Genomic DNA, 26,389 nt, shown 5'->3' on the forward strand with positions numbered 1-26,389 from the left:
TGTGCAACTTTGTATGTTATACTGTGCTTTTGATTTAACGCTTGTGCCCCTTTGCTCATAAAGAGTACTGGGGATTATCTTAGAAATAAATACATATATTTTTATAATATATACTTGTGTGGTGTCCTTTCATTTGATATTACAGGATTGTATGTGGTAAAACAGCTCGCTTAACACGACCTCTTAAGTTAAGCCTTTAGGCTGCTTAGTCCATGCTACCCCTAGGATAGCTTGTCTAACAAGGTTGACTTACAACCAGACACCATAAGGGGTTGTTTGGACTGATACAAGGTGGTTCCAGAATTGGAAACATCATATATCATGCCAACTTCTCACAGAGACCATCCGGAAGGACAGGGAGATGAGATAGGTGTTGAGCTCCGGAGGTCTAAAATGGGGCACCATTTCTCTAGCGTCTTCCTTACCAGGAAGAACCTGGAATAGAATCCTTGTCCCTTTTGATTTGAGGGGACCGGCTCTATCGCTCCCTTCCGGAGCATCTGTTGGACCTCGAGCCGCAGGAGACGCTGGTGTTTCGATGGAATGGCTTGGGTGGTGGGACTTGCGTAAATTCCAAGGTATGCCCTTTCCGAATGATGTTGAGCACCCAACGGTCCGATGTTATCCTGGACCAGTTTTGAAGGTATTTGGTTACCCTGCCTCCAACTGATGATTTCTTGGAGGAGGGTCCAGTAGGAAGAGCCAGGAGGCCGCTATTGGCTCTTGGACGAATCTCGTCCTCGTCCTCGACTCCCATTCCGACGACGGGGAATGATACAAAAGCATGGGAATCTATGAAAGTTCCAATACTAGGGCAAATATCTGATACAGTATGGCATATCGTTACTAAGTCATACAGGTGATTTTTGTTCACATACACGTAGCCAGACTTTATTCCCAAGAACAAGCATGGAATTTGAAGCCCTCAATATCAAACAATGACTCAACCACCATCCACCCCATGTGTTGAAAACCAGACACAAAACAAAATTGAGGGACTGACTTGAAGTTTCCAGTCTTTATTTGACAACTTATTCAGATTCTGACATGCCCAGCTTCGTGTCAGGAGTGTGGATGGAGTGTACTTTCGAAAGGAGCTGAATGACAAGAGAGAGCACCAATCAATTGCAGAAACTGAGGTCAAACATTGAGTCAACTGCACGATGTCTTGTTGTGGGTCACTGAAGGGGTCACAAAAGGCACTATCTGCAGATGGAGGTCAATGGAGTGTTTACCCATAGGTCGTGCATGCCCAAGGTTCGCCCACAGGTTATGCATAGACAGGGGACCTCTTTTACTTGACTTTTCCAGAAACATGTCCTGTCCAAACTCCTTTCTAATAATGTCTATATATTGATTTTTTCTTCTTAAAATAGTACATAGTGCACATAGAGATCTTTGGAAACGTTTGACAAAGAACAAGTGAGGGTTTGTATTAGTGACTAAGTGTTCACACTGCTTTTATTACAAAAAACATAATGGACTCTGGAGTCTCCAAATGCATGTGCTATGACATCAAGTGAACAAAGTATCGGACAGAACTCAACTCATTGGCCACCTTAGGCTTACATCGGGTTGGCAGCTACACACCAGTTTACACTCACTGTGTTATTGTGCCATTGGTGACACAATGCAGACATGTCTGTTCAGTATCAGCAGAAGGATCCAGATTGAAAACTCCTGTTCTGTGGAGGTCAGGAGTGACTAGAAGCCTGACTCATATTTACTTATAAAATGTGTCACTGACCTAGTGCCGGAAGCACCCTGGCTCTCTCCCTTGCACCTTCTGCACCTCTACAATCAGCATCACATGTCCATATGATTCCTCAGAGGTTCTGGTCACTGGCCTGCCCTCAAAGCAGTAGAGTGCTGTGAACTTCATAAGCCCTTGTCAAAATAAAGCACAGCAGGCTCCCATCTCCCATCCACCCAGCAGGAGGGCAATGATGATCATTTCTTAAGAACAACTGGGGGTCCCTCTTCTTCCTCACTTCTGTGCATTTGAGCCTCATTGGCTCCTGAGGGTTCTGCATTCCTCTCACGAAAGGTCCTCATCTCAGACCCAGAATCCTCCTGGTGGTGCATGGACTGCGCCGGTGGCCGCCGCCTTCCCACCACCTTGTTGAGCAGCCATGAGATGGCGGCTAGAAGGCAGAACATGGACAGTGGAGCGCCGATGATGAGGGCTGCCGTGGCTGTGATGCGGAGTATGTGCTCTGGGGGCTCTCCCACGGGGTCTACCCTGGGAAAAACAGGCTCTGAGCAGGAGTGCAGCTGCTCGTTGAAGAAGGAGAAGGGTGGGCACGCTGTGCAGTTACTGGGGGTGCTTCCATTGCAGGTGTAACAGGACGGGTCGCAGGCTGCACACAGATTGGTATATCCAGATCCCTTCTCTGTGTTGTTTAACTTCAGAACTGTTCTGTAGTATTTGGGAGGACAGTAGGACAGGCACAGCTTTCCAAAGGCAAAGAACGGACTGCTACATTCTGCAAGAAGAAAAGAGAGGGGGTGACATTAGCTCCACATCACTCACCTTGCAATAGATTCTGAGTAGTCCCAAGGGTGCTGGTGACCAGCATAGGTAGAAACAGAGAGCTGGTGTGCGCATCACAGCTACAAGAGAGTGGGAAGGGGAACGCACCCACGTCTGTGATAACCACCATGAACACAGAGGTCTCTGGAGAGTGTCCGTGCACTGTGGACACCTGGCAGGTCCGAAAAGGGATTCCACCGTCCCCGTGTTCATGTCTTTGGGTGATTGTGAATCCCATGTCTCTCAATTCTAGTGGTGTACCCTCAGATTCATGAACACCAGGCCACACAAGAGTTTGCATAATCATCCGGCTAAACTAGAAACACCCCTATCTGTATGAATGGGATCAAGGCTTGTGTGCGCAAGTGCTTGTTCATGAAAGGTTTAAGTTCTAACCCCTGTGTCAGGAAGCTTATGTTCACAGTAACATGTTACACCATGGAGTCATCTTCCAGTGTATGACAGCTGGTGTTTCTAAACCGTTGGGAGTGATGGGTAATAGGAATTTGTAGATTACTTCTTAAAGGCCTGCTCAGCTATTATAAAGGTCACTATTTTCTACATTTTGATATCACAGCCTGCAAGGGTACTTCTGTTTCTTTTTTCCTTCTGAATCAGCACCATGGAGTTGTTGTCTTTCAGGAATTCTTTAAATACTGGACCTTGGACGCAGGACTTCCCTTCTGCTGGAGTCATATGCATGCATACTTCAGCTGTTATTGTAAACTCCTCTCACTAATTAAGTGATAACAACTCGCTCAAGTTCTGGAAAATTGCCAAGACAGGAGATATGTGTCAGAAGGTGTTATGAAGTCACTGGCATCCGATGAACCCTGCCCTTCACTTCTGTCGGCAAGGTGGGGTTTTGGGAAGCACCAATGACTCTTCACAAGCCCTGGTGTTTTTACATAATAAGTAAAATTACCTGTTGTAGGGAAGAACAATTGTTACTTACCTGTAAACAGGTGGTTCTCCAGTATTGGTGTCTTTCATAGATTCACATGCTTGAATATTCCCCGTCGCCGAAGTGGGAGCCTCACGGTAAATAAAATAACAACAAAAACCCAAGAAATATATATATGTAAATACATAAAATATAATAATACACAATAGAAATAGGTGCAACAACCAGGTAATAATTTCCCCATAGGAAAACTGGTGGGCGGGAGAATTTCCAGAATAATCGATTGATTGATAATCTGTGTAAAACAACGACTCCCAGGATTGGGAAAATCTATGAAATATTGAATCTAGCCTCCCCAGATGATATGGACAAACAATGCGCTGTTTGGAAGGTCCTGCTGGGAGTTCATACTACAATCCCCCGCCTGGCCTATGATTTAGCCCTAAACTCGCTAATGTCGATAAAGCTACAAGCACAATTTTATAAAACATTTTTTTCCCTTTATTACACACCTAAGAAAAACGCCAAATGGGGAACAGGGAAGGGAACTACATGTCCTCGCTGTGCACTCTATGGGGCTGATATTATTCATATGTTTGCCACATGTAACACGCTCTCCGGCCTGATCAAAGATATATCGGAATTTCTATCAGAAATATGCCAAAAAAGAGTAGAAGTTTCAACAGAGGAAATCATGCTGGGGGTAGCGAACGGTGAACAGCAGACAAACACACAGGGATTGATATTTGTGGCCATGGCAATACTCCGACTTAGTATCGCCTCAGCCTGGCTAGATCCTAATCCACCGGTATTCCAACAATGGAGGGCTAGACTATTAGCGACCTGTAGCCTGGAAATGGCAATCTATAGAAACAAAATGAGCTAAAAAAAGAGTGAGGGGCATGCAGATCTGGACACCGCTCTTGCTGTGGATTCAGAGATATACATGAATGTATTTTGTCTGTTTATTTCTTTTTCTCTTTTTGCGTTTAGGAAATGCGAATTATAATGGAATAATTTCAGATTTATGAATGTAATAAGTCGTTTCTTTATGACATGATCTTGGTCGGGGAGATGGGGGGAGGGGTGGGTGGGAATGCATTTATTATGTAAAAACTGTTAATAAAAAGATTTTTTTTTTAAAAAGGAACACATGGGGAGAAAGAAAAAACTTTGCAACATATCACTGTCATTATGTGGACCAAACTACAGCCAATCAGGCGCAAGCACACCTACAGAACCTTCTCCTCAGAGGCTCAGGTCCTCAGATTTTCGTAGCACAGTTGAGACAAAAGAGTCTAAGAGGAGAAGCGAGCCTCTGAGGGGAGGCGGGTGGGTCACATGTGAATCTATGAAAGACACCAATACTGGAGAACCACCTGTTTACAGGTAAGTAACAATTGTTCTTCTTCAGTATTAGGGTGTCTTTCATAGATTCACTTGCTTGAATAGAATAGTGAGCAGTAACAGCTATTAGCAAGAGCAAAATTAGCAATGCATTGGCATAAATATGCACCAATAGCATAGCGTAGCTAGTGGGAATGATAATGATAAGAATAATCACAACCATATCATTACATAAACCATATAGGAGGAGGATAGGAAGCAGAGGCTCACCTTAGTTAAAAATATTACGAAGCACTGCTTGTCCCACTGCCATATTGGCGTCGTTGATCGCTTCAAGGCAATAATGTTTCTTGAACGTGTGCCTGCTGGACCATGTAGCTGCTCGGCAAATTTGATGGATCGGCACACCAGCAAACAGGGCGGTAGAGGATGACATCGCCCTGGTGGAATGAGCTTTCAATTTAGATTGAAGAGGCTTGCCAGCCTGCTGGTGACAGAAGAAGACTGCTGAAGAAATCCAACGTGCAATAGTTGGCTTGGTGACAGGGTTCCCCTTGCACATGCGTCGGTAGGCTAAGAACAGCTGGTCGGACTTGCGAAAGGATGCCGTCCTATCGATGTCAAACTTGAGGCATCCCTTAACGTCTAGAGAGTGTAGACGTTGCTCTACTGGAGATTGAGGATTGGGAAAGAAAGTCTTTATTAAAACAGGCTCGTTGAGGTGAAAGTCAGTAGGCACCTTAGGCATGTAAGTCGGGTTGGTGCGAAGTAATACACAGTCCGATTAAAACTGTAGAAAAGGTGGCTTAATGGTAAAAGCGTGTACGTCACTCACACGCCGTGACGAAGTTAAAGCAAGGAGCAAAGCCACCTTCCAAGTGATGAACTTTAAATCTGCCCTATGGATAGGCTCAAATGGCGCTTTCATTAATTGTGCCAAAACAATGTTGAGACGCTAGGTTGGAGGAGGACGCCTAATGGTCGGGAACTTCCTGAACAGTCCTTTGAAGAACTGGCGCATAATCCTGGAAGAGCAGAGAGAAGAGGAGCCATCCTGCCGGAAACGAGAAATCGCAGCCAAGAAAACTTTCAAGGTGGAGTGGGAGAGCCCAGACTGTGCATCCGGGCGATAACATGAACGAGATCTTTGAAGGAGCCGGTGACCTGCCGCCACTGACCGTCTAATTTTTCTTGAATAGGACGACTCCTGAGCCTGCAGTTTGGTATCAGAGAGATGCAGGAGGACACCTGACTGTGCAAGTTCTAGGAAGAACGGAAGAAGCTGAGCCGGAGTAGAATATACAGGATGAATGTTGGCAGCCAAGCACCAGTGACAGAATCTCTTCCATTTGAGTTTATAAGTCTTTATTGTAGATGGAGCTCTGGCATTGGCCAGAATGTCTATGCATGCTGGCGGAATGTTTAAATGGGCAAATTCAAGGTGCTCAGTTTCTATGCGGATAATCTGAGAGAGGAGGGGTCCTGATGGCATATCAGGGCTTCGTCCATTGTGAGGAGGTTCGCTCGAGGCTGAAGGAGAATGGGGTCGCACTGCGACAGAAGCAGCAGTTCCGAGAACCATGCTTGTCGAGGCCATCTGGGAGCGATCAGGAGAATGTGGCACGGCTGTCTCCTCATCTTCCAAAACACCCGAGGAACCAGAGGAATCGGCGGAAAGGCGTAGGCGAATAGACCGCATTAATCCATCGAAAGGGCATTCCCGGACGACTCTGGATGGGGAAACCAACTTGCAAAGGACTGGCATTTCCGGATCTCCGGGCTCGCAAAGAGATCCATGATGGGATGACCCCCTTTCCGAAAGATGAAGTCCAGAGTTGGCTGATGCAGCTCCCACTCGTGTGTTGATGATGCAGATCTGCTGAGGGCATCTGCTAGGATGTTCGAGATGCCCGGCAGATGAACTGCTGTCAGGGTGACCTGGTGCCGAAGTGCCCAATCCCAGATCGCCTGTGCCAGACGAGACAGGAGAGGAGATTTGGTGCCACCCTGCTTGTTCACACAGTGCATACTGGTGGTATTGTCCGTTTGGATAACCAACGACTTCCCCTGGACCAGAAGATGGAATGACTTGAGAGCCAGAAAGATGGCCATCAGCTCCAACCGGTTGATGTGCCAGGAGCGTTGGGACTGAGTCCATTTGCCCTTGATGGATAGCCCCTGAAGGTGTGCTCCCCAACCTTCTAAGGAAGCATCCATGGTCAGTGTGAGGTCCGGAATGGTGGCGAGGAAGGAAGTCCCAGCAGCCATGTTGGACGGCTGTGCCCACCACTGGAGCGCCGCTATCATCCGGGCGGTAACATGAACGAGATCTTTAAAGGAGCCGGTAACCTGCCTGTATAGGAAGGTGGATACCTGACTATGGTTACCCCAGATTTTTTACCTAGTGTTAGCTGGTTTTCGACTTAGTTGGCCTGGGATCCTGCTAATCAGGGTCTCAGGCTATCTGCTCTCTCTGTAAAAAGGACTCCATGTACTTTAGGTACATCTCCAATTGGATATTGGGTCACCTTATGAGCCCCTATGCAGTGTACTATAGGTACCCAGGGCATAGGTGCATCCAAGGCCTACCAGGGGCTGCAGCATATCTGTAACTGCGGGACCAGAAATGGGCAGGAGACGTGTTTTAGTTACTCTGGCTTTTAATTGCTCATACAGTGCATCTGTACAGGTTTTGCGAACTGTGGACCTCCGGGGTGATCTGCTTCTCTCTCTGTGCTGTTTCTTACGGGCTCCCTCTTCTTTCCTCCGGACCGGACTCCGTCGCTCAGGGGGATCTGGAGGCTCCGTGCTGGCCGCCCACGCCGATGCCGAGGGGGGAAAAGGAAAAGAGAGGCAAGTATCAGGAGAGAGCCACAGTCGTGCAGGTGGAAACACAAGGGGGGGGGGTAGTGAGGGGAACACGTAGTACAGTGACCTTTTTCTGCTAGTTTGACTTCAAGGAGGAGGGCGAGTGCTCGTGCGTTCCCCCCCTGGGGCGTCCCTCAGGTTCCTCCCTCCCCTGTCTGCTAGTTGTCGGGCTTTATCAGTGAACCACCCCAGGAAGCGTTTACGTACCTCCGTGAGCCGTACCCCTCCTGTCGTACGGCTGGGCGACTCGTGGTGTTGGCCTCCAGGCGTTCCCCGTTCTTCCTCTGGTTTCTCGGCGTCTCCTTCCTCCTGCACGGCTCGGTCCAAACTGCTCTCGGAAATCAGCTCCCAGGTCCACTCTGGATCCGTCGGCTCTCCTTCAGAGCGAGGGGTCCCGTCGATCCTCCTGATGCTGTCGCTCCTCTTGTCCTCGCTCTTTCCGCTTCCTCCTCTCCTCCGCTCCTCTTCTCCGCTTTCTCGTCCTTCTTCTCTCCGCTCCTCTACGCTGCTTCCCGCCACTCCGCTCCTCTTCACTCTGACCGCTCCTCCGGTGTATAGACACACCTGGGGTTGGGCGTTCTCCTCCTTTATCCACCTGGGAGACTCCGCCTCTTCTATACCGCCGGGCTGGTTAAAGGGCCATACGTCTTCCTCGTCACAACTGTAGGTGTCGGGGCTGTACCACTCCGAATACTGCGTGGGCTGTGGAAAGAAGACGGGGGGGTCACATTGGGTCAGTTCGCGCCCTGTGGCGGTGTTCCCAAGGGGGACCCCGTTACACACCTCCCCCCCTGGACGCTTCCGCTCGGGAAGCGGATGACGAGACAGAAAATCAGCCCCAACATTGTCCACACCCCGCTTGTGGCAGACTCTGAAGTTGTACGGCTGCAAAGCCAGGAACCACCTCATGACCCTGGCATTTGAGGATTTGTTTCGTGCCATCCAAGTAAGGGGCGCATGGTCTGTGTATAGCGAGAAGGGCCGGCCCTCGAGGTAATATGCCAATTTGTCCACGGCCCAACGGATAGCCAGGCACTCCTTCTCCACCGTGGCATACTTTAGTTCTCGCGGGAACAGTTTCCGACTAACGAACAGGATCGGGTGGTCCAATCCATCCCGTCCTTCTTGGGACAGCACTGCGCCGATCCCAAACTCGGACGCGTCCGTGTGCAAGGCGAATGGACGTGTATAATCCGGTGAATTGAGGACGGGGGTGGAAGTGATCCTTTTCTTCAACTCGTTGAAAGAGTCCAACATGACCACCGTGGGTTTGGCCAGAGTGGCCTGCTTGACAGAGGTCTGCAGGGCATCAGTGAGGGGGGAGGCCACCTGAGCAAAGTTCGGTATGAATCGTCTATAGTACCCGATCAGCCCCAAGAACGCACGCAGCTCTTTTTTTGTGGTGGGAAACGGTGTCTCTGAAATGGCCCGGACTTTCTCAGTTTGTGGCTCGATCATGCCGTGTCCCAGGACGTACCCCAGGTACTTCACTTTGTGAAAGGCTATCCGTGATTTTCTTGCATTAATCTTCAGTCCCGCCTGGTTCAGGGTATCCAACACTTGCGACAGGTGCCTCAAATGTGTCTTCCAGTCGGGGCTGAACACCACAATGACCGTGTAGTACGTTATTCATAAGTCTCTGAAAGGTGGCGGGGGCTCCGTGAAGGCCAAACGGTAGCACTGTGAACTCATAATGGCCCTCCGCGGTTGAAAAGGCTGTTTTATGCCGGTCCTCCTCCCTCAGCGGTACCTGCCAGTACCCTTTTGTGAGGTCTATCGTGCTGATGTACTGCGCATCTCCCAACTTCTCTATGAGTTCGTCAATCCGAGGGATGGGATATGCATCGAACTTCGAGATGGCGTTTAGGGCCCGAAAGTCCATACAGAATCTGCGTGATCCGTCTGGTTTGGGTATGAGAACGATTGGGCTTGACCAGTTGCTGTGCGAGGGGCGTATGACGCCTAGTAGTAACATGTCAGTCACCTCGCGTCGTATGTCTTGTCGTCTGGCTTCTGGGATCCGATAAGGCCGTATTTTCACGGTCTTCCCTGGATCGGTGTCTATTCGGTGTTCGGCCATCGAGGTTTTCCCCGGGAGGTCTGAAAACACCTGTTCTTGTTTCTGCAGGACGTCCAGCAACTCTTGTTTTTCCTCCTGTCTCAAATCATCGTTGATCACTAGCAGGGGAATAGTGGAGAGGCAAGGATTTTTATCCGACTCAGCAAGGTGGACCGGGTGGGGGGGTGTCCCTAACCACTTCTTTAGCAGGTTTATGTGGTAGACTTGCTTTTTTCTGGCGGTCACTTGTAGCCGGTAACTGGTCTTACCGATCTTCTCCACGACTTGGTACGGACCACTCCACTCCGCTTTGAATTTTTGTGTGGAGGAGGGCAACAACACTAGAGCCCAGTCTCCGTTTTCCAAGCTCCTCCATTTCTTTCCTTTATCATAAAGGGTCTTCTGTTTGTTCTGGTGTTTCTCGAGGTTGGCGAACGCCAGGTCCCTTAGTTTCCCTAGCTTGGAACGCAGGTTTCGAGCGTATTCCAGTGTGTTTGCGGTTTCCTCTGGGGTTTCATTTTCCCACGCCTCCTTGGTCATGTCCAGTAGGGATCTGGGCTTTCTCCCGTATAACATCTCAAATGCCGAGACCCCTAAATTGCTTTGGGTTTGCCCTCGGATGACATACAAAGCAATAGGAAGCACCTGATCCCATTCGTTACTGTTGACTTCCAGCATTTTCCTTAAGGTAGTTTTTAGAGTGAGGTTGTATCTCTCTACTAATCCGTCAGTTTGCGGGTGGTATACAGCAGTCCTTATCTGGTGTATGTGAAGCACTTTACAGACGTCCCTCATGAGGCGTGACACGAAAGGGGTCCCTTGGTCGGTTAGTATTTCCTTAGGGAAACCCACCCGGGTGAACAGCTCAAGCATCTTGTCCGCCACGTTCTTGGAGGTGGTGGACGTGAGGGGAAATGCTTCCGGGAATCGCGTGGCATAGTCGACGATGACTAGGACATAAGAATATCCCTTCTTTGTTTTTGGGAGAGGTCCAATAAGGTCCATACCAATTCGTTCAAAGGGAACTCCAATAATGGGGAGGGGTTGTAATGGCACCGCAGGGGGCCTCGTCATGTTTCTGGTCTGGCAAATGTCACACTCCTTACAGTAGGTCAAAGCGTCTTTGTATATCCCTGGCCAGTAAAAACACTTCAGGAGGTTCTGGGTGGTTTTCTCTGCTCCCGTGTGACCGGCCACTAAATGAGAATGCGAAAAAAACAGGACTTGTTCGCGGAATGACACTGAAACCAGCAATTGCTCGGGATCCTCTTTTCCCCCTTGACGGTACAACAGGCCGTTTTTGATATACAGTCTCGGATAACGCCGTGGGTCCTCGTCTTGAGTGTGATGGGCCTTCTCCCAGGCGTTGATCAATGTGGAGTCATTGGCCTGGGCGAATTGGAAACTGCGGTCCAATGTCCAAGGATCCGAGGAAGCTAATGCCGTCACCGCTTCTGATGGTCTCCTTGTTTCCATTGTCTTCATCGTCTGGGCCATGCTCCGCTTGAACATGGATAAAAAGGCCGGGTTGTCCGTTCCGATGATTAGATCTTCAGGGAGTGTAGATAAGACCCCGACCCGAACCCTTACGGCTGGTCCTTCCTGGGGTTCTAGGGGCAATAGAGCGACGGGATAGGGTTTCACATCCCCGTGGACACATCGGATGTATACTTGTTCGTGTGGTATGAGCTGGTAGGGCCTTACGTGGTGGGCCTGTACTACCGACTGGCGGCAGCCAGAATCCAGGAGAGCCTGCACAGGGTTACCGTTTATCCTCATACTTACGCGGTATGCGTGTCCCATCTCCGCCGAGTAGAGGACGGTGCGGGGCAGATATCCTACTTCCATCGGTTCGTCTGCCGGCCTTCTCCTGGGGCAATGTCTGGCTATATGCCCCCAGGTCCCGCACTCAAAGCACTGGGGTCCCGTGTGAGGGAGGGGTTCGCTTTTCCAAGGACGGGGTTTGGGTGGTTCTGGAGCCCTTAGGAGTTTCTTCTCCGGTCTGAAGGGCGTCTTCACCTTGTCCGCCTCCTGGGCCTGCAGGGGTCTCTGTTGTACTCGGGAATATGTGTTAGCCATCTCTACAGCTTGAGCTGTCGTCAGATCAGGGTGTTGTTTTAGCCACCTCTGGGTGGAAAAGGGTAGCGCCTCTACAAACTGTTCCAAATAAATCCGGTCCATTATTTCCTCTTTTGTGCTATCGTTCGGGCTGAGCCACTTGTCGGCGGCCATCTTCAATCTGACAAAAGGGTTTTTGGCGTTTCTCCTGTTACACCTCGTTCTCGGCGGAACCTCAGCCGGTAAGCTTCACGGTCCAATCCCAGATGGTCCAGGATAATCCGTTTTATATCCGTATAAGGGGTATCTCCTCTTGGATTGGCCACCTGGTAGGCGGCTTGGGCCTCGCCAACCAACAGCGGGGCCAAAAAAAACGGCCACTTGGCCCCAGGCCATCCACAGGCTCTGGCCGCCCGTTCAAAATTTAATAAGAAGGCATCGGGGTCCTCTCCAGGTTGGTACTTTTGCAGAGAGACCCCGCCTATGGTGTGGGGTATGTTACTGACTGACACTGGGCCGGACGTAAGAGGGGGGTCCAAAGCACGGGCCGTCACGGCTGTTTTTATCAGTTCTCTGTCGGCTTCTGCTGCCCTGAGCTGTTGCTCCGCCAACCTCTCCAACCTCTCCTGCCCTTGCACCAAGGCTTGTACCACGCTCTCCATCTTCTGGTCGCAGATGGCTACAGTGCCCGCATTCTCCACCACTGTAACTGCGGGACCAGAAATGGGCAGGAGACGTGTTTTAGTTACTCTGGCTTTTAATTGCTCATACAGTGCATCTGTACAGGTTTTGCGAACTGTGGACCTCCGGGGTGATCTGCTTCTCTCTCTGTGCTGTTTCTTACGGGCTCCCTCTTCTTTCCTCCGGACCGGACTCCGTCGCTCAGGGGGATCTGGAGGCTCCGTGCTGGCCGCCCACGCCGATGCCGAGGGGGGAAAAGGAAAAGAGAGGCAAGTATCAGAAGAGAGCCACAGTCGTGCAGGTGGAAACACAAAGGGGGGGGGGGGTAGTGAGGGGAACACGTAGTACAGTGACCTTTTTCTGCTAGTTTGACTTCAAGGAGGAGGGCGAGTGCTCGTGCGTTCCCCCCCTGGGGCGTCCCTCAGGTTCCTCCCTCCCCTGTCTGCTAGTTGTCGGGCTTTATCAGTGAACCACCCCAGGAAGCGTTTACGTACCTCCGTGAGCCGTACCCCTCCTGTCGTACGGCTGGGCGACTCGTGGTGTTGGCCTCCAGGCGTTCCCCGTTCTTCCTCTGGTTTCTCGGCGTCTCCTTCCTCCTGCACGGCTCGGTCCAAACTGCTCTCGGAAATCAGCTCCCAGGTCCACTCTGGATCCGTCGGCTCTCCTTCAGAGCGAGGGGTCCCGTCGATCCTCCTGATGCTGTCGCTCCTCTTGTCCTCGCTCTTTCCGCTTCCTCCTCTCCTCCGCTCCTCTTCTCCGCTTTCTCGTCCTTCTTCTCTCCGCTCCTCTACGCTGCTTCCCGCCACTCCGCTCCTCTTCACTCTGACCGCTCCTCCGGTGTATAGACACACCTGGGGTTGGGCGTTCTCCTCCTTTATCTACCTGGGAGACTCCGCCTCTTCTATACGGCCGGGCTGGTTAAAGGGCCATACGTCTTCCTCGTCACAACTGTAGGTGTCGGGGCTGTACCACTCCGAATACTGCGTGGGCTGTGGAAAGAAGAGGGGGGGGTCACATTGGGTCAGTTCGCCCCCTGTGGCGGTGTTCCCAAGGGGGACCCCGTTACAATATCTTTTGCCACCCATGGCTGGCCTTCCAAACTGACACAACTGGCTGATCACTCAGCTGGGGCAAGGTCGTGTAATCACCCCTTGCTTAGACAACTCGTCGAGCGGAACACAAGCAGAAGTGCCCCACGCAGGACTCGTGGAGTGTGGAGGGCTGATCATTGGTGCAGGTGGAGCTCGGATTCAGGGCTTCTCAATCCCCAGTGCACAGCTTCGAGGAGGCCTCAGGAGCTGCGCTGTTAGCAAGTTGAAGACTTTCAGTTGCCTGGTTCCACGAGTTCTGACGCCTTCCACGGGGCTCAGCTGTGCTGGAGTGCTGTGCTATAAGTATTCTTATATCTAACCTTATATCTACACACATATACACCTATAAGTCACTCCTATGGCAGCCCTTAACAATCCTGGAGGCAGAGTGCTTGGTTTTATGTGAGATGGTGCTCTAGCATGAGCTGAGCCTGTCTGCAGCTTTCGGAACCATGTCCTTATAGCTGTTCTAGGATATAGCCATACCATATACTGAAGTGCATTATGAACCTCGCGGTTAAATGCTAACTCTGGTTTGGCTTTATCAAAACATGCCGTGTAAGGTGTCATACGCTTTGGAATACTACCCCCTCACCAATTCTGGCGGCGGGGGTAGCATTCCACCCTTCTAGAGGGAGAAGACATGTTGTTGCTGACTGTACCCGGTTAAAGTTAACCAGAGCCCCAGCATCGCAAAATGGATGCTGCTGCCACAGACACAAGTCTGACCTCCTGCTGCTGGGAGTCCTTCCAGTCAGGGAGGCTTGGACAATAGGTTTCCTGCCTGGGGAGGTGCGAGCACCACCCCAGACAGGACTTTTTGTATTAGGACATGGATGGCTGAATAGATTGAGACACTGCCTGAGGCACACTAGATGCTTCATGCATACCCCGGTTCAAACCGGTTGCTGGGGCACTCCAGCCCCAGCTCTGGCGCGAAACTGGACCTTCCTGGTCCCACCCATAGGAGGGACCAAGGAACTAATCCAGCCCCTTTTAGCTGTATAAAGGTAGGATCTGTGTCCTTGGACTTTAGATTAATCCTGGAATCGAACTGAAACGAAACTCTGGACCCTTCGACATTCACCTGAGCTGAAGACTGAAGAATCTCCCTTGTGGCCAAGGAGTGACCACCCTGGGCAACCAGGCACCATCCAGCAACTCGACGGCTTGCTTTGTCCCCGTTCCCGCCGGAACCCGAGCACAGAGCCTGACAAGACCTCAACTCCCGGACCTCTCTGACCCCACTGCACGACTCCAGCACAGCTGAGCCCCGTGGAAGGCGTCAGAACTCGTGGAACCAGGCAACTGAAAGTCTTCAACTTGCTAACAGCGCAGCTCCTGAGGCCTCCTCGAAGCTGTGCACTGGGGATTGAGAAGCCCTGAATCCGAGCTCCACCTGCACCAATGATCAGCCCTCCACACTCCACGAGTCCTGCGTGGGGCACTTCTGCTTGTGTTCCGCTCGACGCGTTGTCCGGTTGCTGGCCCGTTGGCTAGTAGCCTCTGTGACGACAATCCTTTTGAACCAACTCACTGGTCTGGTTGCTCCAGACTGGCCCCAGCCTCCCTGCAAAGGTGAGGCCCCTCAGACCTTGCTGGTCTGCATCAGAAACCTTCTTTGAATCCTGCGTGGGTTGCCTTTGCCAAGGCTTGTTGACTTCAATCCGGCAGTCGCCCTCTCCATCTGCGAGAACCTTCGTGGGACAGCTCGCCTCCAGCACCTGGTCGTCCTCGACGCCTCCTGGTCCGCGTGGCTGAAGAGACAAGCTTCACGACAGCACCTGATTGCTCCTCGACATTGTCTGGTTCCTTCCTGGTTCCAACCGGTCACTGGCTAGTGACCCAGACTCTGTCCCCTCTGCTTTCAAGTCCTCTTCATCCTCTATCCACCCTTGGATCCACCCGGACATCTTCCTCCTGGTCGCCTGCAGCATCTTTCTTCACAGGCTCCATAGGCTTCAACGGCGAAACCCGACACATCTTCACACCTATGCACCCGCTTCCTGTGGGTGAGGTAACGCGAGTACTTCGGTGCTCCCAAGGGTATTGACTATCCAAGTGTCTAGGTTTTTATTTCTTTCCTCCTAGCTAGACCGGAAGTGTCCTAACTCCTTCTTTTCCAAACTCTTTAGTTCCCATTGCCTTTCTATTGACTCTCGCGTGAGTGTACAGACACTGTGGGCCTCCTATATCTAAACCCAGGTTCAGATAGTGTAGCCCCAGCGATTCCCTAGGCCCTAGGCCTTTCCTTTTCACAAGTCGTGGTTCTTATACCACTTACTTAGTATATGGTTGTACGCGCCCCTAGGGCCTAACTGTAATTTGTGCTATTTAAAGTGTTTCTAAGAGTAACTTGTTATGTGCTTTTGCCTCTGACCTCATAAAGAGTTCAGGAGTGTGTTAGTAAATAAATACATGTATATTTTATACATATCCTGTGTGGTGTTCTTTCATTTGATATTCAAGGGGTTACATATGGTAAAACAGCTGGCTTTACACGCCCTCAAGAGTCTTTTAGCCTAAGACTGTTCTGTCCACGCTACCTCTAGGATAGCTGGTCTATTGACTTTACAACCATCACCATAAGGGTTGTTTGGACTGGTACAAGGTGCTCACTAGAATAGTGAACATAGGCCAACTTCTCACAGCCGCCACTGACCGTCTAATTCTTCTTGAATAGGACGACTCCTGAGCCTGCAGTTTGGTATCAGAGAGATGCAGAAGGACGCCATTCCCACAAAAGTCTTCAACATATGGACGGAAACTGACTCTTTTGAACAAATGAGGGATACCAGGCGACGAATTCGCAGATGTCGCTCGTGGGACACAAATGCTTTGGCTAGTGACGTATCCAGAGGTGCACCCAGAAACGTTCTGCAGCGAGATGGGTCGAGGTGAGACTTTTCGGCGTTGATGGAAAGGCCGAGGGATTGAACCAAGTCCTGGCAAAGGTGAGTGTCTCGAGATAGTTGGATGTGAGACTGTGACTTGATGAGACAATCGTCTAAGTATGGGAAAATTTGAACACCTTGAAGCCGGAGATAAGCCACTACTGGGGCCAAGACTTTTGTGAAGACGCGAGGGGCGGAGCGTAGACCGAAGGGTAGCACCCTGATTTGAAAGTGTCTCCGCCCTACTCGGAAGCGCAGGTACTTCCGGTGACGAGGAAGAATTGGCACATGGAAATAGGCGTCCTGGAGGTCGATGGTGGTCATGAAGTCCTCCTTGCAAAGAAGACGTAAAATGTCTATCAATGTGAGCATGTGAAAGGACTGGCACTTCAGGTATTTGTTCAGTGCCCGTAAATCGAGTATTGGACGCCAATCGCCTGTCTTCTTTAGGATGAGGAAAAACCGGGAATAAAATCCCCTTCCCCTTTGAGACTTGGGGACCACCTTGATGGCACCTTTCTGCATCATGACACGAATTTGCTGTAAAAGTTCTTTAAGGTGCGCAGGAGGCGGACCAGTTGGAGGAGTGTGAGGAGGGAATTTTATCATCTCCAAGGCATGGCCCTTTGATACAATGTCCAGAACCCAATGGTCCGAGGTGATGGAGGACCATTGAGAAAAGAACAGGGAGATTCGCCCTCCAACCTTGCGCGGGAAAGGAAAGTCATTGTCTTTTTGAAGTGGAACCTCTATAGGAAGATTTTCCACGATAGAGGACTGCTGTTGCTGATTGGAATATCGTTGATTTCCTTGGTTATAGGAGCGGTATTGGCTTGATCCTCCACGAAAAGAAGAAGAGGTGGTGCCGCGTCCGCACGCACCACGAAAGGGCTGTTTTCGGAACTGTAAAGTGCCCAAAGAGCGAGCTGTGTCTGTATCTTTTTTCAAGGTTTGCAGTGCCTCGTCGACATGCTGACCGATTATTGTCTCCCCGACATAAGGCATTTCTAGAATTTTGGCCTAGACTTCCGGGCGGAAAGAGGTTGATCAAAGCCAACCCTGGCGACATAGAACGGCTGCCCCTACCAGTTGACGGAAGCCAGTGCAGGCAATATCAACGGAGCAATCGATGATCTCCTCCGACGCTCTTTCTCCTTCTTGGAGAATCTTAAAAGCCTCCGGCCTGGAGGCTTCCGGAATGAGGGCAACCAAGCCGGACATGTCAGACCACATCTGACGATCGTAGAGCCCCAATATGGCCGACGCGTTTGCGGCCCTAACAGTAGTGGAAGCCATAGTTGAGAATTTGCGCCCGATAGCATCCAAGCGACGTCTCTCACGATCCGGAGGAGCTGTAATTGGGGATGATGGGTTCCTGGAACGGCGTTAAGCGGCTTGAGTGACCACAGAGTCTGGCTTTGGCTGCCCCACCAGGCAAGCTGGAGAACCTTGGGGAGCTTTATACTTCTTCTTCTCCAATTGCGCAGTTGTGCAGGGATGGAGTTAGGCGTCTGCATCAACTTGACTCCTTCATTCCAGATGAAGTCGATAATTGGGACAGTCCGAACTTGCTTAAAGGGTTGACTCTTAAAGTCATACAGAAAACAGTCTTCTTCCCTTTGAACCATGGGAAGTTTAAAGCGGAGTGCTGCCCTATCCATGAGTTGATGGAAACCTGTGATGTCGACAGGAGGGGAATCCCCCGGAGTCACAGGAGGTGGGTGTAGGAAGGTACCTCCTGACTATGGTTGCCCCCAACTTTTTGCCCTGTGTTCTAGCTGGTTTTTGACATAGTCGACCTGGGGCCCTGCCAATCAGGACCCCAGGCCTACTGCTCTCTCTGTAAAATGGATTCCATGTACCCTAGGTACATTTCCAATTGGTACTGGGCCACCTTATCAGACCCTGTAACTCAGGGCATAGGTGTACCCAGGGCTGCCAGGGGCTGCAGCATGTATTATGCCACCCCTGGCTGGCCTCCTAAATTTGACACAACTGGCTGCATGACAGCTGGGGCAAAGTCGTGTAATCACCCTTTGCTGTAGGTGTAGTATACCTATACCTAACCCTAAAATGGACACACAGATTCCTATCAGTCACTCTTATGGCAGGCCTTGACAATCCTGAAGGCAGAGTGCTTGGAATCGAGTGAGATGGTGCTCTGGCATGAGCTGAGCCTGTCTGCAGCTTGCGGAACCAAGTCCTAATAGCTGTTCCATGATATCGCATACCATATACTCTTAAGTGCATTATAATCCTCGCGGTTAAATGCTATCTTTGGTATTGCTTTATCAAAACATGTCGAGTAAGGTGTCATACGAATTGGAATACTAACCCCTCGCCAATTCTGGCGACGGGGTTAGCATTCCACCCTTCTAGAGGGACACGACATGTATGTAACTGTGAACCCCGGTTAAAGTTAAGCAAAGCCTCAGCTCCACAAAATGGATGCTGCCACCACAGACACGAGTCTGACCCCCTGCAGCTGGGAGTCCTCCCAGTGAGGGGAGCCTGGACAAAGGGTTTCCTGTCAGGGGCGGTGCTTGCACCGTCCCAGACATGGTTTTGTGTATCCTGGGTAGGCAGGGCTTTTCAGGAAGGTGACTGCTGAGTGGCACCCCGGTGCTCACTACGCATAGGCCGGTCAGAACCAGTTCCAGGGGCACACCAGCCCCTGGCCTGGGGAAAGTCCGGCATGGCAGAGGGGTGTAACCACCCCCCTTCTAGTCCCACCCATAGGCAGGACCTAGTCACCGGGTCAGCCCCCTTTTTTAGTATAAAGATGGGAGCGGGCCCCCTGTTCAAATTAGATCATCTTTGGAATCAAGACACGGCTTTCTTCGAAAGGACTTCAAGATTTCCTTCTTCAAGATTCTCCCTTGTGGCTAAGGAGTAGTCACCCTGCATCCTAAGAACACTGCGGTCTGCTGCAAGTCCTTCTTCACGAATCCGACGACCCAGCTCGACGAGACCCGGCTTCCCTGGCACCTCTGACCTCTACTCACCTCTACAGCAAAGCTGAGAACTGTGAGTGCGACGAGACCTCGAGGGACCGACGATCGCCAAGACTGCACGACTTCTGCATAACAAGCCCACCGAGTCTTCCACTGGTGAGTGCTTTGGGGTCCGAGAAGCCCCAACCCTGCGCAGCTCCAGCACCCAAGATCAGCCTCCCTGCATCTCCACGATCTGCGTGGGGCCCTTCTGCTGTTTGCTGTGCACCGCGTTGTTTGGCTACTAGCCGGCTGGCTTGTGGCCTTCTGAACGACGCCCGACGACAACACTGCTGCTGGTCTGGTTGCTCCAGACTGGCCCTTGCTTCCTTCTTCAAGAGAGGCACCCCGGACCCTCCTGGTCCACTCCAGACGCCATTTTAGGTCCACCGCGTGGGCTTGAATTTGCCAAGGCTTTGTTGCCCAATCCTGGGTCCAGCGACGCCGACAGCTTCTATCTTCGTGGGACAGCTCGATCCTCCATCCTGGTTGCCGACAACGCCTCCTGGTCCGTGAGATCTCCGAGCACAGCGTCACCCACTCACCTTGTCGAGGTGGCTACCATCCGGTGCCCTCCTGGTGCCCACTGACTACTGGCTAGTAGTCTCGAACTTGGTCCCCTCTGCTTTCAGGTGTCATCTTCCATCGATCCAGGCTTGGATCCACCGAACTTTCTTCACTGGTCGCCTGCCAGTAACTTCTTTCTTCCAGGCTCCTGGTCCGTCAACGAGGATTCCCGACGTCCTTTGAGTCCTATGCAGCTGCAGCCCCTGGGCTAGGTAACTTCGGCATTTCGGTGCCCCAGCATAGCCTCAGTATCCAAGGGTCAGAATCCACTTTCGTTTTCTTCCTACCAGGTCGGGTTCGCCCGAGAACACTAACTTTGCAATTCCTAGCTACCATAGACTTTGTCCCGCATCTCCCGTGAGAGTGCACACACTGCACCCGAGTCCCCTGGGTCTCCTAGAAGTAATCTAACGATTCTATAGTTAAGTCCTAGCGATTCCTAAGCCTATTAGTACTGTACTTACTTGCTAGTAATTTCGCATTCCACTTTCAGAGTATATGGTTTTCCGTGCCCCTCGGGCATTTGTATATACTGTGCTAACTTAAGTATTTTTGTAAGAGTTTTGGTTTGTGCTTAGTACCCTGTCCTCATCAAGAGTACAGGGCTGTTGTGATTCTTAATAAATAACTGTTTATTTTCATAACACTTGTGTGGTGTCCTTTCACTTGGTATTCAAGGGGTATATGTGTGGTATAACAGCTGGCTTAACACGCCCTCTCAAGTCTTTAGCCTTAGACTGCTCGTATCCACGCTACTAGGATAGCTGGTCTATGAGGTTGACTTACAACCAATCATCAATAAGGGTTGCTGGACTGATACATAGTGTTCACTAGAATAGTGAGCACTGCATATCAGGCCACCTTCTCACATTGGTGAGCAGCGGTTGGGATTTGAGCTTGCTGTTGTTTTACCACACGTATCCTAAGAATATCTTGTTGAAAGATCACATAAGTACTGTTAGGTACATATAACTAAGCTTAGAATACTCTGAGTTCTACTGAACCAGCTGTTGTAGCTCCTCAAGGCTTAGCACACCTTGGCTGCAACTCTTAGCAAGGGATCAGTAGGCAAACACATAGTGTAGGTAGGTGCATCACTTACACCACACTAGAAACAGCATGTCAGACAAAGGAGGAAACTCTGAGTCTCCCCTTGTGTCAGTGGACCCTCCACAGGTCATCCCTTCCAGATATGCTGTGCTTAGCTTCCAGGAGTTACGACAAGTGTGTACCTCTAGGAAGATTAAGCAAGGGGCTAACCCCACAACTTCCTTTCTGATTGGTCTCTTGGAGACTTATGATGCCAGGAGGGCTGGTAACCCAGACCCTTCTAATCCAGATGGGAATATGCCCTCCTTACAGGGACCCTTTGATAGCCAGGAACATCCCCTCCAGGAAGCAGATGATGCTGAGGATGAGGATGAGGACCAGTTGTCAGGGGATGAGGCAGATAAGGGACAGGTAGAAGTCAATAGACTAACCAGGTCCAACTTAAGCAGACATGAACTTGGTACTGGGGGACCCCTGAACCCACTCTCAGGTCAGCTTAACATTGGGAATGGACGAGTTAGGTCTCTATCAAGAGGCTCTAACAGATCCTTTCGAACCAATGGCTCTCTCAACTCTTCTCACAGAGGGATGTCTTCCCCTAAGAGGAGAGTGTATGAAGCTGAAGAAAGGGAAATCAAACTGAGGATTGAAAGGGAAGAACCTGCCCTGGCCAAAGAGAGACTTGCCCTTGCTAGAGAGCAAGAATTATGTGGGCTACAGCCCACTGGTGGCAGCAATAAACCTAGCAATAGGGAAAGGAGTTTTGATACAAAGCACCTGAATAAGATAGTGCCCCCCTTTAAAGAAGGGGATGACATCCACAAATGGATTACTGCTTTGGAGAGAGCCTGCACTGTGCAGGGTGTTCCCCAAAGTCAGTGGGCAGCTATCTTGTGGCTCTCCTTTGATGGTAAAGGTAGAGATAAGCTCCTCACCACAAGGGTGGAGGATGCTAACAATTACCAAATCTTGAAGAATACACTGGTTGATGGGTTTGGTGTAACCACTGAACAATACAGGATGCTGTTCAGAGACACCCAGAAAACTCAGTCTCAAGATTGGACTGACTTTGTTGATTGTGCCACTAAGGCTTTTGAAGGCTGGCTACTGGGTAGTAAGGTTACTGATTTTAAAGGATTGTATAATCTAATTATGAGGGAGCAAATCTTAAATAATTGTCAGAACCAGTTGTTACACCAGCACCTGGTAGACTCTGATCTGACCTCTCCACAGGAATTGGGTAAGAGGGCAGACAAATGGGTCAGAACCAGGGTTAGGCCTAAAAACCAGGGTGGTGACCAGAAAAAGGAATCAACCAAGCCTCAAGAGAAGGGTGGGGAAAAATCCACAGAGAAGACTTCCCAAGGGCCCCAAAACTCCAACAAGGGTGGTGGGTCCCAGAACACTCCTTCAGAACAGAAGAAACCTTATTGCCATACCTGTAAACAGGTGGGTCATTACAAAAGTGATGCCAGTTGCCCTAAAAATGGTAATAAGGGAAATATACAACCAGGTAATACTCCTAAACCTCCTGGTACCACTAGTGGTAATCCCCCAGGTGGTGGGAGTGCCCCCAAGAATGTGGTGGGCATTACTTTGGGCCAACAGGAGGACTATGGCCTAGCCAGGTTCCCTGACCACACTCTTGTCTGTGAGACTGGCATGGGGTTTGCCAACTTCACTACTGGACCCCACCTTTTGGGAAAGTATAGACAAGAGGTCTTAGTGAATGGTCAGAAAGTTGAGGCATTCAGAGACACAGGGGCCAGCATCACCATGGTGATTGACCATCTGGTCCCCTCTGCTCAACTGACCCCTGGTTTTACTTATCAGGTGACAGATATTCATGGAGTGAAGAGAAGGCATCCCATGGCAGTAATCAAGCTCAGCTGGGGTAATGTCACAGGGCCCATGAGTGTGGCAGTGACAGATAACCTACCTGTAGATTGCTTACTGGGGAATGACCTGGAACTCTCAGCATGGGCTGAGGTGGAGCAAGAAACTCACTCCAGAATGATAGGCCTATCCAGACGGGTTAGTGGGGCAGTAATAGCTACAGCCTCAGTCCAAGCACCATTCCTCCCTGAAAAGGTTGGAAGGGCAGTGGTAGCCACTGCCCAGGCTCAGACAGACTTTCCAGAACAGGATAGGAGGGCTGTGACAGTCACAGCCCAAACACAGACTGAGTGCCTCCTGAAAAGGTTGGCAAGGTTGAAATGGTCTCAGCCTCTACTCAAACAGATAGTGAGGTTGTGAAGCCTGAAACAATGGATCACTCCACTCAAACAGAGAGCATTGAGGAGGAAGAAGAGTCTTCCCCCTCCCAGACACTAGGTGAGATCCAGCCTCCTCAGGGAACTGACTCTACCCCTGTTGAAGGAACTGCCCCAGAGGTAGTCAGGCCTAGCCTGGCAGAGCCCCTGATGGCAGTGGACCCTTCCCAGGTGGGACCCAGTCTGGAACAGGTAACCTGCACCTCTCTACCCTGCCTCAGTCAGCCCAGGGCTGAAGAGATCAGGGAGGCCAGTGGTGGACCCCAAAGGGCCCCCTGTCCAAAAGAACCCCTTAATCAGCAGATTAGGATCACTGAAGCTGGTAAACCTAGCCAAGTGAAAATAGAACAGACTCCTGAGGGATCCCCCTTAAAAGTAGTTAGGGAACTCCCACAGCTGGACACTGTTGGACACAGCCAAACATGGGGCCTAAAAACCCCAGACCTGACCTGTCCCTCCAGTAAGCCAAACAGAGGGACTCAGCCTCCAGCTTTAGGTAGCCAGAGGCTGACCCTGAGAGCTCAGTGCATCTCAGCTAAAGAAAGAAAGGCACACATGATGAATGGTGATTGGAGGAAGTTGAGCCCAAAGGTAGAGGAGCCTCACTTCAGTACTCCATCCCAGCATCAGCCTTCTTCTTTCCCAAGGCACACCAAAGGCAGAGATTCCCTATGGCGGAGACCCTCAGATACCCTTAGGGTGAGGGGTTGCCTAGTGGACCATGACACAGGGGGAAACCAAGCCAGAGCTGGTCCTTCCTTATATGGCCACTTAGGTAATAGAGGCTTACCTGGACAAGGATAGCCTTATCTCCTTTCGTTTGGGGGTGGGGGGGGGGTTGTGTAGGAAGGTACCTCCTGACTATGGTTGCCCCCAACTTTTTGCCCTGTGTTCTAGCTGGTTTTTGACATAGTCGACCTAGGGCCCTGCCAATCAGGACCCCAGGCCTACTGCTCTCTCTGTAAAATGGATTCCATGTACCCTAGGTACATTTCCAATTGGTACTGGGCCACCTTATCAGACCCTGTAACTCAGGGCATAGGTGTACCCAGGGCTGCCAGGGGCTGCAGCATGTATTATGCCACCCCTGGCTGGCCTCCTAAATTTGACACAACTGGCTGCATGACAGCTGGGGCAAAGTCGTGTAATCACCCTTTGCTGTAGGTGTAGTATACCTATACCTAACCCTAAAATGGACACACAGATTCCTATCAGTCACTCCTATGGCAGGCCTTGACAATCCTGAAGGCAGAGTGCTTGGAATCGTGTGAGATGGTGCTCTGGCATGAGCTGAGCCTGTCTGCAGCTTGCGGAACCAAGTCCTAATAGCTGTTCCATGATATCGCATACCATATACTCTTAAGTGCATTATAATCCTCGCGGTTAAATGCTATCTTTGGTATTGCTTTATCAAAACATGTCGAGTAAGGTGTCATACGAATTGGAATACTAACCCCTCGCCAATTCTGGCGACGGGGTTAGCATTCCACCCTTCTAGAGGGACACGACATGTATGTAACTGTGAACCCCGGTTAAAGTTAAGCAAAGCCTCAGCTCCACAAAATGGATGCTGCCACCACAGACACGAGTCTGACCCCCTGCATCTGGGAGTCCTCCCAGTGAGGGGAGCCTGGACAAAGGGTTTCCTGTCAGGGGCGGTGCTAGTACCGTCCCAGACATGGTTTTGTGTATCCTGGGTAGGCAGGGCTTTTCAGGAAGGTGACTGCTGAGTGGCACCCCGGTGCTCACTACGCATAGGCCGGTCAGAACCAGTTCCAGGGGCACACCAGCCCCTGGCCTGGGGAAAGTCCGGCATGGCAGAGGGGTGTAACCACCCCCCTCCTAGTCCCACCCATAGGCAGGACCTAGTCACCGGGTCAGCCCCCTTTTTTAGTATAAAGATGGGAGCGGGCCCCCTGTTCAAATTAGATCATCTTTGGAATCAAGACACGACTTTCTTCGAAAGGACTTCAAGATTTCCTTCTTCAAGATTCTCCCTTGTGGCTAAGGAGTAGTCACCCTGCATCCTAAGAACACTGCGGTCTGCTGCAAGTCCTTCTTCACGAATCCGATGACCCAGCTCGACGAGACCCGGCTTCCCTGGCACCTCTGACCTCTACTCACCTCTACAGCAAAGCTGAGAACTGTGAGTGCGACGAGACCTCGAGGGACCGACGATCGCCAAGACTGCACGACTTCTGCATAACAAGCCCACCGAGTCTTCCACTGGTGAGTGCTTTGGGGTCCGAGAAGCCCCAACCCTGCGCAGCTCCAGCACCCAAGATCAGCCTCCCTGCATCTCCACGATCTGCGTGGGGCCCTTCTGCTGTTTGCTGTGCACCGCGTTGTTTGGCTACTAGCCGGCTGGCTTGTGGCCTTCTGAACGACGCCCGACGACAACACTGCTGCTGGTCTGGTTGCTCCAGACTGGCCCTTGCTTCCTTCTTCAAGAGAGGCACCCCGGACCCTCCTGGTCCACTCCAGACGCCATTTTAGGTCCACCGCGTGGGCTTGAATTTGCCAAGGCTTTGTTGCCCAATCCTGGGTCCAGCGACGCCGACAGCTTCTATCTTCGTGGGACAGCTCGATCCTCCATCCTGGTCGCCGACAACGCCTCCTGGTCCGTGAGATCTCCGAGCACAGCGTCACCCACTCACCTTGTCGAGGTGGCTACCATCCGGTGCCCTCCTGGTGCCCACTGACTACTGGCTAGTAGTCTCGAACTTGGTCCCCTCTGCTTTCAGGTGTCATCTTCCATCGATCCAGGCTTGGATCCACCGAACTTTCTTCACTGGTCGCCTGCCAGCAACTTCTTTCTTCCAGGCTCCTGGTCCGTCAACGAGGATTCCCGACGTCCTTTGAGTCCTATGCAGCTGCAGCCCCTGGGCTAGGTAACTTCGGCATTTCGGTGCCCCAGCATAGCCTCAGTATCCAAGGGTCAGAATCCACTTTTGTTTTCTTCCTACCAGGTCGGGTTCGCCCGAGAACACTAACTTTGCAATTCCTAGCTACCATAGACTTTGTCCCGCATCTCGCGTGAGAGTACACACACTGCACCCGAGTCCCCTGGG

The 26,389-nt window shown here is 51.0% G+C and overlaps 2 protein-coding genes across 2 annotated transcripts in view; both read right to left on the reverse strand.

Moving 5' to 3' along the window:
• Window positions 1–1,950: 1,950 nt before the first annotated feature.
• Window positions 1,951–26,389, reverse strand: part of PCSK4 (proprotein convertase subtilisin/kexin type 4) — a 999,360-nt gene continuing 974,921 nt past the window's right edge. The window contains exon 15 of the mRNA XM_086946304.1: window positions 1,951–2,486. Within this exon, the coding sequence (XP_086802430.1) occupies window positions 1,951–2,486 (536 nt within the window). The remainder of the gene's footprint in view (window positions 2,487–26,389) is intronic.
• On the reverse strand, window positions 7,740–11,943 carry LOC147672997 (uncharacterized). Its single transcript, XM_086946303.1, has 2 exons — window positions 11,497–11,943; window positions 7,740–8,354 (listed from the first exon to the last, which is right to left on the reverse strand). The coding sequence occupies exons 1-2, from the start codon at window positions 11,941–11,943 to the stop codon at window positions 7,740–7,742; spliced, it is 1,062 nt and encodes a 353-aa protein (XP_086802429.1).

This window comes from Lissotriton vulgaris, chromosome 12 (genome assembly GCF_964263255.1).
Source record: "Lissotriton vulgaris chromosome 12, aLisVul1.2, whole genome shotgun sequence".
NCBI lineage: Eukaryota > Metazoa > Chordata > Amphibia > Caudata > Salamandridae > Lissotriton > Lissotriton vulgaris.